The sequence below is a fragment of the Aquarana catesbeiana genome, linkage group LG01, assembly GCF_042186555.1.
Source record: "Aquarana catesbeiana isolate 2022-GZ linkage group LG01, ASM4218655v1, whole genome shotgun sequence".
NCBI lineage: Eukaryota > Metazoa > Chordata > Amphibia > Anura > Ranidae > Aquarana > Aquarana catesbeiana.
The window spans coordinates 550,685,447-550,700,991 of record NC_133324.1 but is presented as its reverse complement, the minus strand read 5'-3'; the positions used below and the strand labels follow the sequence as shown (position 1 = coordinate 550,700,991).

The following is a 15,545-nucleotide window of genomic DNA, read 5'->3' as shown; positions in this document are numbered from 1 at the left end:
TCTTCTAGGACAGCACATAAGAAAGACAGGCACACCATCTAATAGGAACGCTTCATCAAAAACACATTAAAAAAGAAGTCCTTCTTCCCAACTGGTCAATAGTAAACAAGACCCAAAGGATGTAATATTAAAAAAAAAACATATGAACAGAAAAAAACAAACAAAAAAAACCCATAAAACACAAAAGGGCAGGGATCTTGCTGTCCTGGAAATAAGTAATTCCTGGCAAGTAATTCTGGATTTCACAAATCATCTTCTGGAACAACACATAAAAGAATAAAGTGAAAAATTACCATATTAGGGAGGGAGATAAACATGGAGAAAATCTCCTCCCAAAAGGACTGACCATGTATATTATAGATGGTACCACCAGGTGTAGGAACCTCTCAACAGTGATACAATACAAAGGCAGGTGACCTAAACTGTACAGAAAAGCCTGTTGAAATGAATGGGCACCTTCAGCCGCTAGCAGGGGTTAAAAGCGCCCCACTAGCGGTCGAATAGCGCCACTAAAACGCTGCTGAAACTAGCAGCACTTTAATGCTAACGCGGCCCAATGCGAAAGGGCTCTTAAAGTGGATGTACACCCTCACATGTACCCAGTGAAGTGAATAGCCTCAGATGATACACAAAGATGAAACAAATCCACCTGCATAAGTTTTACATGTATATCTGCTGTCTTCAGCTTTATTTACTGTTTAGAAAGTTCAGATGGTGTTAGATTTTTCACTGCCTCATTCTGAACTGTGAGAGAATTCTTGGATTACACTGGGAGACAGCTGAATGGAGGAAAGGCACACACCCCCCTCCAGATAAGCAGAGACTTTTTGCTAATCTATTTATAGCTCCCTCCCTGACACAAAATTCAGCCTGGTTTTATCAGCTGTTGGAGAACTTGTCAGAAGTTATCATGCTGATAACAGAAGAATGGAGCAGGAGAAAGCCATGGGACTTAGAGCTTTGAAGAAAGATAAGAAAACACTACAGACACATGTGCCCAGCTCAAATATCATGAATCAGGTTTACATCCACTTTTAGCTGGCCATTATACATTATTCTTAGTTAATTTCCTTTTGATTTACCTTCAACTATGTAGTGCAAAAGCCTGCTTGATTGCATACAAATTGAAGGTGTTTATGTTTGACCTCATATTATATGGTAAATCTAAAGGAAAATTGTACAAGAAAATTGTATGGCCAGCCTTAGAGTGACTTCTGTTAAATGGACATGGTGGAAAACAAAATGTCGATCAGCAGCTGCAGCCAACCAGAAATAATAAGCGATAGCACAATCCCCTAGGAATTGTTCCCCATTCCAGCACCTGTAACCGTGGCAGTGTATACTGATACTATTGAGGTCACTGCCTGCGCAAGTAGCAATCATTAGTAGTAATATCTACTTGTAGATAGACAAGAAATCATGTTATGAGGCATGTACTGAATTGCTAACAAATTATTACAACATAAAAAGAACACGCACAAAAGAATAATTACAGTGTAACTAAGCAACCTGTGACAATTATTTTAACTGGCTATAGCACTGCAGAAACATGAACTGCAAATTAGCACAAAGCAACTACATAAATGCCCTTAATCTCTGCAGCAACAGACTATCACACCATTTATACACAGGACGTCACTTAGGGAGGATTTACACTGTGGTACAGGATGGATGCCATCAAAGGGGCACAGGTACATCATTTAAAGGGTTAAAGTGTTTGTTAACCCCCCCCCCAAAAAAAAAAATGCTGCACCTGTGCCTTTAATGTGCAATTAGCAGCATGGTGCTTTTGCTTTTTAAACTATCCCTCTGTATCTCCTACAATAGCTGTTTAATAATGCCATGTCCTGACTCTCTATCCCCCCCCCCCCCCCCCCCAAGTTCTGACCACGATTACCATGTCTGCTAAGCCAAGAGATCGTAGTCTGTGTGTGTCTGCATCACACGCAGCTCTCCTATTCTCCTCTGTGCCTGTCTTCAGCTCCCCCTTCTTCCCCCTTCCTGTCAACACTCCTCTCAGATTGTCTGCTTGGCTCTTATACTTAACCTAAAAAGCACCAATCCCCTCTGTATTAGAACAAGAAGTTCCCCTGTGTCTGTGTTTTATCATAAATATGCTTATCTGTACAGATAACACATCATTAGCTCCCTGCTCTAGGCTCTGTCTCTCCTCTCCTCCCTAGCTGATGTCAGTGACTGTGCTCGCCCCCACCTTGGAACTCTCAGCTGGCAGAGGAGAGGAGAGAAAAGGCAACTGATCAAGAAGGTGGTGTGTTATCAGTACAGGTAAGCATATTTATGATACAACACAGGCACAGGGGAACTTATTGTTCTAATACAGAGGGGATGGGAGCATTTTATACAAGTGGCTTAACAACCACTTTAAGGCTAGGTTTAGACTTGGAGCCCCTGGTCTGCCTCCTTAGCGTTTTAACTCCGTAAATGCTCCACCATCACTTTGCAACCATGTGTATTACACTGTATTCTGATCCACGCTACTGTTTTGGATTTTTCATTAAATGCACACTAAATAACAAGGTCCAATCTCTAAAGAGCTGTCTCATTCATTAAGAAATTGGCAAATAAGCCAACTATGTCCAACTTCCTCCTGTGTGCAGTCCACTGAATGTTGGGTTCCAGGAAAGCAAAAGGCTTCACCCCCAATGCTATCTGTATTGCAGCAATGGCCTCATCACAGCATAGGCGCAGTAAATGTAAACATTAGCTGACTGTCCCTAGCAGCTCCTGTGTGTGGCCGTCGAGTGCTTGAAAACAAAAAAAAAAAAAAAAAAAAAAAAAAAAAGCTTCTGGCATAGGTTGCGTCACATACAGACTCTACAAATGTAAATACATGATAGCTAACTAGAAGCTGCCAATTTGCAGGCTTGCTCACTGACAGTGGAATCTGCATATAGGGTCTCTTGCAAAACGGAAACCTAAAAACGCCACATTTTTAGGGATTCAGGCGTTTTTTGCAACCCATTGGTTTTGGGCCTGTACACACAGGCGCGTAAAACTTGCACTATGTATAGATCAGTGGAAAATAAATAAAAATACAAAAATCTGGGTTGCAGCTCAATATTTCACGTGCGTACACGCATATACAGTGAGGGAAAAAAGCATTTGATCCCCTGCTGATTTTTGTACGTTTGCTCACTGACAAAGAAATTATCAGTCTAGAATTTTAATGGTAGGTTTATTTTAAACAGTGAGAAACAGAACAACAACAAAGAAATACAGAAAAACATATTTCAAAAAAGTTATAAATTGATTTTCATTTTAATGAGTGAAATAAGTATTTTACCCCTCTGCAAAACATGACTTAGTACTTGGTGGCAAAACCCTTGGCAATCACAATGCTCAGACATTTCTTGCAGTTGGCCACCAGGTTTGCACACATCTCAGGAGGGATTTTTCCACTCCTCTTTGCAGATTCTCTCCAATTTGAGGCTGACGTTTAGCAACTCAAACCTTCAGCTCCCTCCGCATATTTTCTATGGGATTACGGTCTGGAGACTGGCTAGGCCACTCCCGGCCCTTAATGGGCTTATTCTTGAGCCACTCCTATGCTGCCATGGCTATGTGTTTTGGGTCATTGTCATGCAGGAATACCTATCCAGAACCCATTTTAAATGCCCTGGCTGAGGGAAGGAGGTTCTCAGCCAAGATTTGATGGTACATGGCCACGTCAATCATCCCATTGATGCGGTGAAGTTGCCGTGTCCCCTTAGCAGAAAAACATCCCCGAAGCATAATGTTTCCACCTCCATGTTTGACGGTGGGGATGGTGTTCTTGGGGACATAAGCAGCATTCCTCTTCCTCCAAACATGGCGAGTTGAGTTAATGCCAAAGGGTTTGACTTTGGTCTCATCTGACCACAACACTTTGACCCAGTTCTCCTCTGAATCATTCAGATGTTCATTAGCAAACTTCAGAAGGGCCTGCACATGTGCTTTCTTGATCAGGGGGAGCAGGCGCTGCAGGATTTCAGTCCTTCAAGGCGTAGTGTGTTACCAATTGTTTTCTTGGCGACTATGGTCACAGCTGCCTTGCAATCATTGACAAGATTCCCTGTAGTTCTGGGCTGATTCCTCACCATTCTCATGATCACTGAAACTCCACGAGGGGAGACCCGGAATGGAGCCTCAGACGAGGGAGATTGACAGTTATTTTGTGTTTCTTCCATTTGTGAATAAATCGCACTAACTGTTGTCACCCTCCTCACCAAGCTGCTTGGCGATGGTCTTGTAGCCCATTCCAGCCTTGCGTAGGTCTACAATCTTGTCCCTGACATCCTTGAACAGCTCTTTGGTCTTGGCCATGGTGGAGATATTGGAATCTGACTGATTGTTACCTGTATAAAAGTCACTTGTCCACAGAAGCAAACTGAGATTAGGAGCACTTCCTTTAAGAGAGTTCTCCTAAATATCAGCTCATTATCTTTATAGAAGACGCCTGGGAGCCAGAAATCTTGCTGGGATTAAATCCCTTTTTCACTTATAAAAATGCTAAATCAATTCATAACTTTTTTGAAATGTGTTTTTATGGATATTTTTGTTGTTATTCTGTCTCTCACTGTTAAAACAAACCTATCAAAAAATGATAAACTGATCATTTCTTTGTCAGTGGGCAAATGTACAATATCAGCAGGGCAGAAGGGAATCAAATACCCCCCCACTATATGTGCAAACATGTATGTATGCCACACTCCCTTGAATAAAAAAAAAGAAAAAAAGTTATTTTACACGTGTGCATGCATATGTGCAAATACTCACAAGTGCTATACAGCCCACCCTTGTGGTTTTTACGCCAGAAGTATCTGATATTCATACATCAGTACTGACTGCAAGTACACAATAGTGTAAATGTGAAAACAACATCTATCTCCTTCTCCTGTTTCTTTATTCCAGGCTGCTGAAGAAACCACAGGTCACAATTAATAGCTTAAAGCGGGGTTCCACTCAAATTTTTAACTTAATCTTACCCCCTTCAGTTAACTGCATAGATGTTCAAATGCCACACAAATTTTTTTTTATTGCTGTAATTACCTTTATATTGTACTTTATTGTGGCACTTCCTGTCTCTCCTCCCATGGAAGTAGGTGTGTTTATTGCCTTTCCCCGGCACCGCACTGTCTCCTGGGAGCTTAGTGTCAGGCTTCCCAAGATTCAGTGCGGAAACAATGATCATGCATGTGAACAAGCTGTAAATGAACAGCATTCACCGCATCCAGGAAATCATTGCTTGTGGGCTTCACATGCCCACAAGCAAGATGGAAACAGCCAGCATTACATTTTTTAAGTTTTTTAACCACTTCAATACCAGGCACTTAGACACCTTCCCGCCCAGGCCAATTTTCACCTTCAGTGCTGTCGCAATTTGAATGACAATTGCGCGGTCATGCTACACTGTACCCAAACAAATTTTTTATCATTTTGTTCCCACAAATAGAGCTTTCTTTTGGTGGTATTTGATCACCTCTGCGGTTTTTATTTTTTGCGCAACAAATAAAAAAAGACCGAATATTTCGAAAAAAAACAAGTTTTTCTTTGTTTCTGTTAAAATTTTTTGTAAATAAGTACGTTTTCTCCTTTAATGATGGGCACTGATATGGCTGCACTGATACGGTGGCACTGATGGGCACCGATGAGGTGGCACTAACGGGCACTGATAGGCGGCACCGATGGGCACTCATGGGTGGCACCGATGGGCACTCATGGGTGGCACCGATGGGCACTCATGGGTGGCACCGATGGGCACTCATGGGTGGCACCGATGGGCACTCATGGGTGGCACCGATGGGTGGCACTGATGGGCACTGACAGGTGGCACCGATGGGCGCTGACAGGTGGCACTGATAAAACATTGCTGGGCAGATCTGGGCATTGCTGGGCAGATCAGTGACATAATGGTGCCAATCAGTGCCCATTTGTGGGCACTGATTGGCACAGATTGGGCACATGTGGATGGCCATGGGGTACATACCTGGCCATCCATGTTGCCCCTTCCCTGGTGGTCCTAGTGGTGATTCCTGGTGGTCCAGTGTGGTGATCTGAGGGGGGGCTGCGCTGATAAACAATCAGCGCAGACCCCCCCTGCCAGGAGAGCCGCCGATCGGCTCTCCTCTACTCGCGTCTGTCAGACGCGAGTGAGGAAGAGCCGATCAATGGCTCTTCCCATTGACAGCGTGATCAGCCGTGATTGGACACGGCTGATCACGTGGTAAAGAGCCTCCGCCGGAGGCATACCAAGATCGGTGGACCGATCGCCGCGAATCGCGCCCCCGGGGGCGCGCTGCGGCATGTTATCCTGCTGGACGTCATATGACGTCCAGTCAGGATAACAGAACCACTTCCCGGACATCAATCCGCTATAGGGCGGGCGGGAAGTGGTTAAGTTAGTTTATTAAGTTATTTTTCAGTACAAAAACAGACAGAGGCGGAAATATTACACCCAAACTGTGTATTATTTTGGGATTAGCAAAGTGTCTCAATGACCTAAAAAAAAAAAAAAAATAAAAAAAAAAAAAGATTGGTCGCCGGACTCCTGCTTTAAAGGAGCTTATTAGAATGTGGAAAAAAGATTCAAAGTTACAGGAGGTACAAGATCTAAAGGTGGGATTGTACTTCAAACCATATCATTTATAATGAAGTCCCAAACCTTAATCCGTGGCATGGTAACCGTTGGTGCAGTTGCTGTTGCTATAAAGCTGTGTGTTGTTCCTTTCTGAATAAGTTGTGTAATATAAGACATGTGCTCTTTGCCTTTTGTTCCAAATATAAAGTCCTGTCTCAAGCCATCGATGAGAAAAATGACAACCCTCTTGAAAAGAGGATGTGGAGGCCGAGTCCAGTTGGATGACAAGCCTGTAAAAGATTACAAATGAAGTATATTATCGGACAGCTCAATTAAAAATAATTTAAAAAGGTATAATAAATCCATTCAGTTACAGTGACCACATTGCAAGGTGGAACAAATCAAGAAAATTGAATTAAATTATGTTGCATGTAATGCCAAGAAACAGCTTTCAAGTTTCTTCTACATTAGCAGCCAAGTAGCTACTAATGTAGCTTGGCGGAGTGTATGTTTAACCACTTCAGCACCTGGCCATAGACAAATGACGTCCACAGATGGGATCTCCCATCCTGGGTGGACGTCATATGATGGCCTGGGCTTCCCGGCCGCCTAGGGGGCGCGCGCCCGCCGCGTTGCTCAGGACCCGGTGCGTGTGGCCGCGATGTCCGCCGGGCACCCGCGATTGCCCGTTAACCGGGCCGGACCGCGGCTCTGTGTGTGTAAACACACAGATCCACGTCCTGTCAGTTGACAGGAGACCGATCTGTGTTCCCAGTACAGCGGAACACTGATCGGTCTCCTCCCCTTGTACGTCCCCGCCCCCTACAGTTAAAATCACTCCCTTAGGAAACATAATTTAACCCCTTGTGTCCCCCTAGTGGTTAACCCCTTCACTGCCTGTCACATTTATACAGTAATCAATGCAATTTTATAGCATTTATCGCTGTATAAATGTGAATGGTCCCAAAAATGTGTCAAAAGTGTCCGATGTGTCCGCCATAATGTCGCAGTCACGAAAAAAAAAAATCGCGATCGCCGATATTACTAGTAAAAAAAATAAATACATTTTTTTTAAAAATGCCATAAATCTATCCCGTATTTTATAGACGCTATAACTTTTGCGCAAACCAATCAATATATGCTTATTGCGATTTGTTTTACCAAAAATATGTAGAAGAATACGTATCGGGCGAAACTGAGGAAAAAATTTTTTTTTTTTTTTTTAAATTGGGATATTTATTATAGCAAAAAGTAAAAAATATTTTGTTTATTTCAAAATTGTCGCTCTTCTTTTGTTTATAGCGCAAAAAATAAAAACCGCAGAGGTGATCAAATACCACCAAAAGAAAGCTCTATTTGTGAGGAAAAAAGGACGTCAATTTTGTTTGGGTACAAAGTGCGACAGCGCTGAAAACTAAAAATTGGTCTGGGAAGGAAGGGGGTGAAAATGCCCAGTATTGAACCGGTTAAAAAAAAAAAAAAAAAAATACATTTAAGGTCTTTAATCCCCCCTCCATCATAAATCCCCTGTGTTGGATTCTAACATTTTGTGTATTTTTATAAGACACTACAAGGGAAAAAAAAAAAAAAGGAAAGAAGACACTTTTAAAAAGCCCCTTTTTAGTAGTAAATCGAAAAAATAAAAAAAAAAGAGCAAAAACCCCCGTTAGACTTACAGATAAGGGTATTTCCATGAATCTTCCAGGACAGCTACTTGAGAGATGGTTGGCTCCGCCCTCTACAGGAAACATAAATCAGACACAATTTTAAAGGCCCCTCCCTTGCCTCTGACCCTCAGTTGTTTGAAGATCAAGTAAACCTCCACCAAAAGTGTACCAGGCAGAGGAATAACAGAATCTCACTAAAAACACCACCAGGTTAAATAAGGAGACCAGTAAATAAAGAATAGGGTGGGAATATAGATGCTGTCCTGGAAGATTCATGGAAATACCGTTACCGGTAAGTCTAACGGGGGTTTTCCCCCCTTCATCTTCCAGGACAGCTACTTGAATAAACAAGATTCTATGCCTTATGGAGGGACAACAGCCTGAAGTACTTTCCTACCAAAGGACAGGTCCTGGCTGAAGAGCATCTGGACTGTATAATGCTTGATGAATGCATGAGAGGAGGACCAGACAGCAGCTTTGGATATCTCTTCCCATAAAGCTCCCGCTCTTCCTGCCCATGATGCGGCCAGAGATCTAGTAGACTGAGCTCTAACTCTGGTAGGAGGGGTCTGACCTGACGACCTGTAAGCTACACAAATAGCTTCCCTAATCTATCTGGAAATGGAATTCTTGGAAGCTTTGGACCCCTTTTAGGGGCTATTAAATGAAATTAAGAGTTGGGAGGATTTCCTAAACTCACTAGGCACTTCTAAAAAATGTAGAAAAGACATCTCTTCACATCCAAAAAACAAAATTTTTCCTCCTTTGAATTCCTGGGGGAGGAACAACTAGGAAAAACTACCTCCTGGAATCTTAGAAAATTGGAAGGAGAAAAAAGGATGAGGACTAATCACTACCCTGTCCTCTAAAATTCTCAAGAAAAGGTATTTACAAGAGAGGGACTCCAAATCGTAAATCCCTCTCCGAGAAATTATGGCCAGAAGAAAGGTAATCTTTAAAGTAATCAATTTCAAAAGAGGCCTCATCTAACGGTTCAGAGGGGGCTCTGAACCGTTCAAAAACATTCAAAACTAACGACAGATTCCTGGGGGGAAAACTTTAAACAACTTTGGGTGTATGTCTAGTTCTTGCTGAGAGAAATCTTTTAATCAAAGGCTCCTCCGCTAGTCTTTTTTCCATGAACAGAGACAGGGCAGCAACCTGAACCCTAAGGGTGCTAACAGAAAGCCCTCTTTCCACCCCTTGCTGTAAGAATGCCAGTATACAAGTGATAGAAAAGGAATCAACGCCTGCTTTCTTCTGTAAGGAAACAAAAGTCTTCCAAATGTATGGTCAGAGAGATAATTTGGTGGGATTTTATGGCTGCCAAGAAAAATAAGTGTAGCACTAACCCCCGAAGGAGCTGCTGAAATAAATTGGGTTGTTGCCATCACCCCTTTACCTGTACTTTCACCACATCAGGAACCTAGAGTCCATGTTGAGCTTTGTTTCCAACAATGTACGCACCAGTCACTTTAGTAATTTTCCAATGCTTTAATGAAAAACTTGAAAGAAGTAGCAGTGAAGAGGTAGAAAAGGGAGTTGCAGGAAATTCAAATACCTTTTTCAGATCATTGAGGGATTGAAGATCTTGGAGACGATTATACCTTCAGTCCAAAGATCTTTGCCCACCCAGATAGGTCTCTCACACTGACCTAGCAGCCGGAATGGAGCACGAACAAAAAGAAAGTCTCTGCCACAGACTTTAGAGAAACAAAATAGCTATATGATCCTCTGCCACAGGACGTAATGGTTTTAGATGAACAGCGACACAGTACCAGAACCTTTAAGCTGACCCGGCAGTACTGTGCGGTAAGTTAGGTTAGGATGCATCCTCCAATTGAGTCACCAGGCCCCTCTTGAGACACCAGCCTTCCGCACGGTCCTCTCCAAGATGAGTCCTCCCCTGGATCTTCTCAATTGCTTGGCCTCTTCCCGCAGGACAGACAGCACAAGACCACCTCTAAACCAGCGGGCCCCAGACGACCTCTGGGCCCACTTTTAGTAACGCAGCCTCGGGCCAACATGGTCCCGAGACTGAAAGGAAGCCATCACATACCTTTAGGCCAGGAGGGCCAGCAGGTAAAAGAGAACCAAAAATGGCGTCTGCCCCTTAAGTACTCTCTCCCAGAATGCATAGCAGTGGACCACCTCTGCCGAATTGCTTCTGAGAAAGAAGAGCACTCAATACACTTCAGCCTGTTGCTTTTCAACACATGCCTGTGGTGACGACACCTACAGGTGACAGCGTGAAACTGCACACAACACAGCCAATGCTGGAACAAAGGCTAATTTAGCCATAGATTAAGTCTGTACCATGTATTAACAGATAAATTTACATATAAGCGCCTGATCAACAGGAGCAGGGCACTACATAAGTTTAAACAGACATCAAGATAAAAAATATAAATGACATTTTATTAGACGTTTAAAAATTTATGCTGGCTAGGCATAATATAGAGCCAACAGCGATACATATCAACGTAAGAAATAACAGAAATAACAGATTTCTTCCGTTGATATGTATCGCCGTTGGCTCTATATTATGCCTAGCCAGCATAAATTTTTAAACGTTGTCTAATAAAATGTCATTTATATTTTTTATCTTGATGTCTGTTTAAACTTATTTTTCTTGGCGCCCATAAAATCCCACCAAATTATCTCTCTGACCATACATATTACTCAGGGATGGTGGCGCCCTCCTTTTGACACTGTCACTTATTCATACCAACCAGCAAAAGTCTTCCAAAGTTTCCCATAAATCTCTCTAATGACCAACTTACAGCTATCTAGAATAGTCTCATTAACTTTAACTGAACACCCCTTTAGTTGTACGATGCACCGCTCAGCCTCCAGAAGGTACCATCAAATGTGCTCTCAGTGTGGAGAACTAACTCCTCCTGGGGCAAATCAGGACAACTTGTGCTTGTTCCTGAATAATCTTCCGAATTACCAAGTACAACAGAGGGAATAGAGGGAAGGCGAAGGCCAGAGTGAAGTCCCACGGGAAAGAGTGCATCCGTCCCTAAGGACCCCGCCTCACTCTCTCCAGTGAGAAGAAAGCTGGAAGCTTCCTGTTGAGACTGGATGGCCAAAAATACACTTTGGAAACACCCCACTCCAATATGATCTCCTGGAAAGTTTCTTGGTACAGTTCCCAAATGCTGCAGCAGATACTTATTCTGCTCAGAAAGACTTTTGCAGTCCCACTGATGTGAACTGCCCTGACGGGAAAAACATTGTTCTCTGTTCAGGTAAGAATCTGCTGGCTCAACAATAGAAGCCTGTCCAAGTGAGTGCCCCCTGCTCATTGAGGTATGCCACGGTTGTGGCATTGTCTGAAAAAAAAAAGGTTTCTTGCATTGACTCTCACCTCCAAAGCTACTAAAGCCTTCCCCATGGTGAAAAGATCTCTGAAGTTTGACGACTGGGCTGCCTCCTCTGGCAGCCATGAGCCCTGAGCCTGTTCTGAATGAGCTCTCCACCCCCACAGACTGGCATCTGTGGTCATTTATATTGGGGAATTCTGTGCCCAAGTTTTCCCTACCTGCAGATGTTCTGGCTGACCCCACCAGGACAGATTGAGAAAATCTACTGGAAATTGAACAAGCTGATTCAAGGAGTCTTTCCTGCAATCCCAATGATGCAGAAGACATGCCTGAAGGGGCCTGGAATCCAATTGGCCCGTGACACCCCAGGAATTGCCACAGACATCAAGCCCAATAACTGCATTATTTGATGAAGGGATGCCTGCGGAAGTAACCTGAAACTCTGCACGGAGTGAAGAATGTTTGCTATCTTTTCCCCCAGAAGAAAAAACCTTTGGGCGACTGAATTTATCAGGTAACCCAAAAAAGAGAATATTCTGGGAAAGAAGCGAGCAATACTTCTTCAGGTTGACCGTCCAGCCCAACTTCTGAAAGGTCTGCTAAATCAACTGTAGATCCTGTAAAAGGCGAAGAACAAAAAATCGTCCAGATACGCAACGATTGAGATCTTTTGTATCACCCTCCCAGGATTACAACCAGATGGCCTATCTTGTGCAATTAATGAGTGCTGATGTTCTCACCACTGGTCTAACTGTATCTGCTTCCGCGTCAGCCAGAAATGTGACCAACTTGGCAAAAAGGGGGAAGAGACTCCCTGACCTCCTCCACAGGAGTGTCGGAGAAAAGAAGTCCATCCAGCCTTTGAACCCACACCTCCCGATTCCTAGCAGCACAAGTGGACGCTAGGGCTGAACCAAGAGAAAAGGCATAGGCATCCCAGGATTTACGTTCTTTGAGAAAAATGATGTACTGGAAAAGACCTAGGTTTTACGTCCCTGCCAACCCTGTACATTTTATCCTGAACATACAGAGTTTGTTGGGGCATCTCAATCTGATCAGAAGTATAAACTGCTTCTAACAGATCATCAATATCTTCAATAGGAAAAAGATATCTGGCTAAACGAACAGTCTCTTCCACCTCCGATGCAAATTTCTCGTCAGATGCAGATACGTAGTTCTCTCCCTCTTCCAGGTAAGAAACAGCCTGTGAATTAAAGGTTCCTGATACTAAGGGAGGTAGAGACCCAGCCAAGACTGAAGGCTTCTGAATTACAGTAACAGACTTTGAAGTGGAAGGACCTAGGCCTGCTAACATTGTTAAAGGACTGAAAAGAAGCCATTAATTCCTTTAAAGAGGCAACAGCTTGCACATAAAAGCTTCTTACAGCTATCAGGAAGCCTAGATCTACAGTTCCCACACTTTCTTAGGAGGATTGTCCGCCTAGGAAAAAACTGTGTGAGGGAAAAGCATATAAAAGGAAAACACTTTTTCACTGAATGTGATAAAACAACCAAATATCCTCTGCTCGGTTAGCTCCCATATATGGTAAACAGGAGAAACACATACCTTAGGAGCAGCATTGGAATTGGATGCAGCCACTGAATCAGTCTGAGCGGGTGCTCCATCTGCAGGGATGTCCTCGGCAGCCATGAGGGAAAACCCTTAGCAGACAGGGAAGGATGCTGTAAACAAGGAGTGCCGATCCCTCGTGCTATGCTGCTAGGCCAAGAGCTTGCCTGTGTGCCAGCAAAGCTCCCTGTGCCTCTAGCAGCAGTCCCCCAGACAGCTCGTCCTCGCATGGCTTCTCGGTGTCCGGAAATACGTCCCGCCACTTCCAGCGCCATTTGCCATGTCACCGGAAGTGCGTCATACGATGCCATTTTGGTACACCCAGCGAGAAGAATGGACAGCAGGAAATCAACTCTCGCCTATCTTCCTCACCTAAGTCCACCCTGGTAGGACACTCCCCAGTGTCCAGATCCAAGGACACTGGGGAGTGGGAGTCGCCGGTTTAAAGTAAAAAAAATGGCAAGTAACCACAACAAACAGAAAAAAGGGAACCCTTTTGTTCACGATCACGCACACCCACGGCGACCAGCTAACCGAGACGTGGTTCTGTGACTGGGGGTATAAGAGGAAATAAGGGAAAAGGGGAATAAGGGGGAACTTATACTGAGCATGTAAGACTGGCTGTGGTACTTTCACAGCCCGCGCTACCTTTGGGCACCACTAGAGGGAGACTCCACTCCAATCCAGCTAGCTGACCCCACACAGGCAGATACAAATCTTACATACAATCTGGTGCACGCTAAGGGTTGGGGAGCAGTCTAGCAATTACTACACACTTCTAGGGTTCCTCCGGCTATCCTGAAAGCTAGAACCCTGGTGTTAATCACTCTTCCCACTGTCCACACACCAGACACACAACAAATGATAGCCTGCCACCACCCAACAGTTTGTTCGCAGACTGGTCTGCTGAGCCATTACACACACAGAGCTCCGTCTGGCAGATCTGTTAGCTTACAATCTGCATGCAATCTGCCAACACGCAGTGCAGATGCATACCGATTGGCATGTAACTTAGACTGAGTACTTAGGCACTAAAATACAACAACCTCTCCAAAGATATGAGTTCTAGCTTAGTACACAGAAGTCACTTATTAATTTTATCATTTAATATCCCGAAAGTGGACAGTGCATAAAATATACAAAAGAAAAAATGAGTTACCAAAAAAGATACAAAAAAGGACACACAATTGGCAATTTGCTATGAAAATAAAAACAGAAATAAACCTTACCGAAGTCTATCCTTTAGTAGAAGTATACTGGAACATGTGGGAACGCCCAGTGTCAAACTGGCTTCGTGGAAAACCAATGCCCATATCACAGGCTACCCAATTTATTGAAATATGGATGTGGGCTGGACTTTAGCCCTTGGCCAATCAACCTTGGGGGTGTTCCTGTCTCAGCCCACAGGATGTTTTGTGTTCTGAAATTACCAGAGTTGAATTGGCACAGAATGGCGCCGATTGCTGGGTCATGGATAGGATTTTCAATACCAGCGCATAAGTCCGATCGCGACAGTACCAATCACTGCTTGCCTGCCGCCATATAATGGTTTTGTGTGGTTCTCTAGGATTCCACACATGCTAAAAATACAGTTACATGTACACGTAATCTATCACATGTATGATGAAAAGGAATTATTTTCATCTCTCTGCCGCTAATATTTGAGCTTTTATGAGAGATAAAATAGGTTCCTTAGATCTGGTGATATTAATCAAAGTTTGCAGACCGGCTGGGGCCTGGCGAATGCCCCCCTGTGGATCCTTGTATCCACACTGGCTAGGACTTCCTTTGAAGGCTTTGGAAGGTGACAAGCATACTCTGGAACTTTTATTGGCATCTAGGTGTCAACTCTATTGTAGAATCTGGCCCTGTCCTTTTCAAATGCTTATGAAAGAACATACGTGTATGACTGATACTAAATACTATATCTCTAATAACTCGAAATTATACTACATCTATGATTATACTACTTCTACAGATCCCATCACATCTCGTTAAGGCAAAACTATCCTACGCTTACATTTATGTTACACTTTTGGTAAAAGAAAAAATATAGCAGACATAGCCACAACTTAGTCTAGCCATATACCAAAAGAGTGGGTGCGCCAACCACAGTTATCAGACCAATGGAAAAAAAACAAATGATTCGGTGTGCACTCCTGGAGGGTCTGGAAACACAAAACAACTGAGGGTCAGAGGCAAGGGAGGGGCCTCTTAAATTGTGTTTCCTGTAGAGGGCGGAGCCAATCCTCTCTCAAGTAGCTGCCCTGGAAGATAAAGGGGAAACAAATAGTAAACTGTAATAGAATAAATAGTAAAAAAAAAAAAGTCTCCCCTACGCGCACATGCAGAATCAAGTCACATGTACATACATGCTGTATTTAAAGGGCTATTACATGTTA

At 43.4% G+C, this 15,545-nt stretch overlaps 1 protein-coding gene across 2 annotated transcripts in view; it reads right to left on the bottom strand.

Moving 5' to 3' along the window:
* PIGG (phosphatidylinositol glycan anchor biosynthesis class G (EMM blood group)) overlaps positions 1 to 15,545 on the bottom strand; it is an 87,286-nt gene that overhangs the window by 67,184 nt on the left and 4,557 nt on the right. The window contains exon 2 of one of the 2 annotated variants that reach the window (XM_073595795.1): positions 6,662 to 6,867. The exons of the other annotated variant lie outside the window; for it this stretch is intronic. Coding sequence (XP_073451896.1) covers positions 6,662 to 6,867 — 206 coding nt within the window. The remainder of the gene's footprint in view (positions 1 to 6,661; positions 6,868 to 15,545) is intronic. 2 annotated transcript variants of the gene reach the window in all.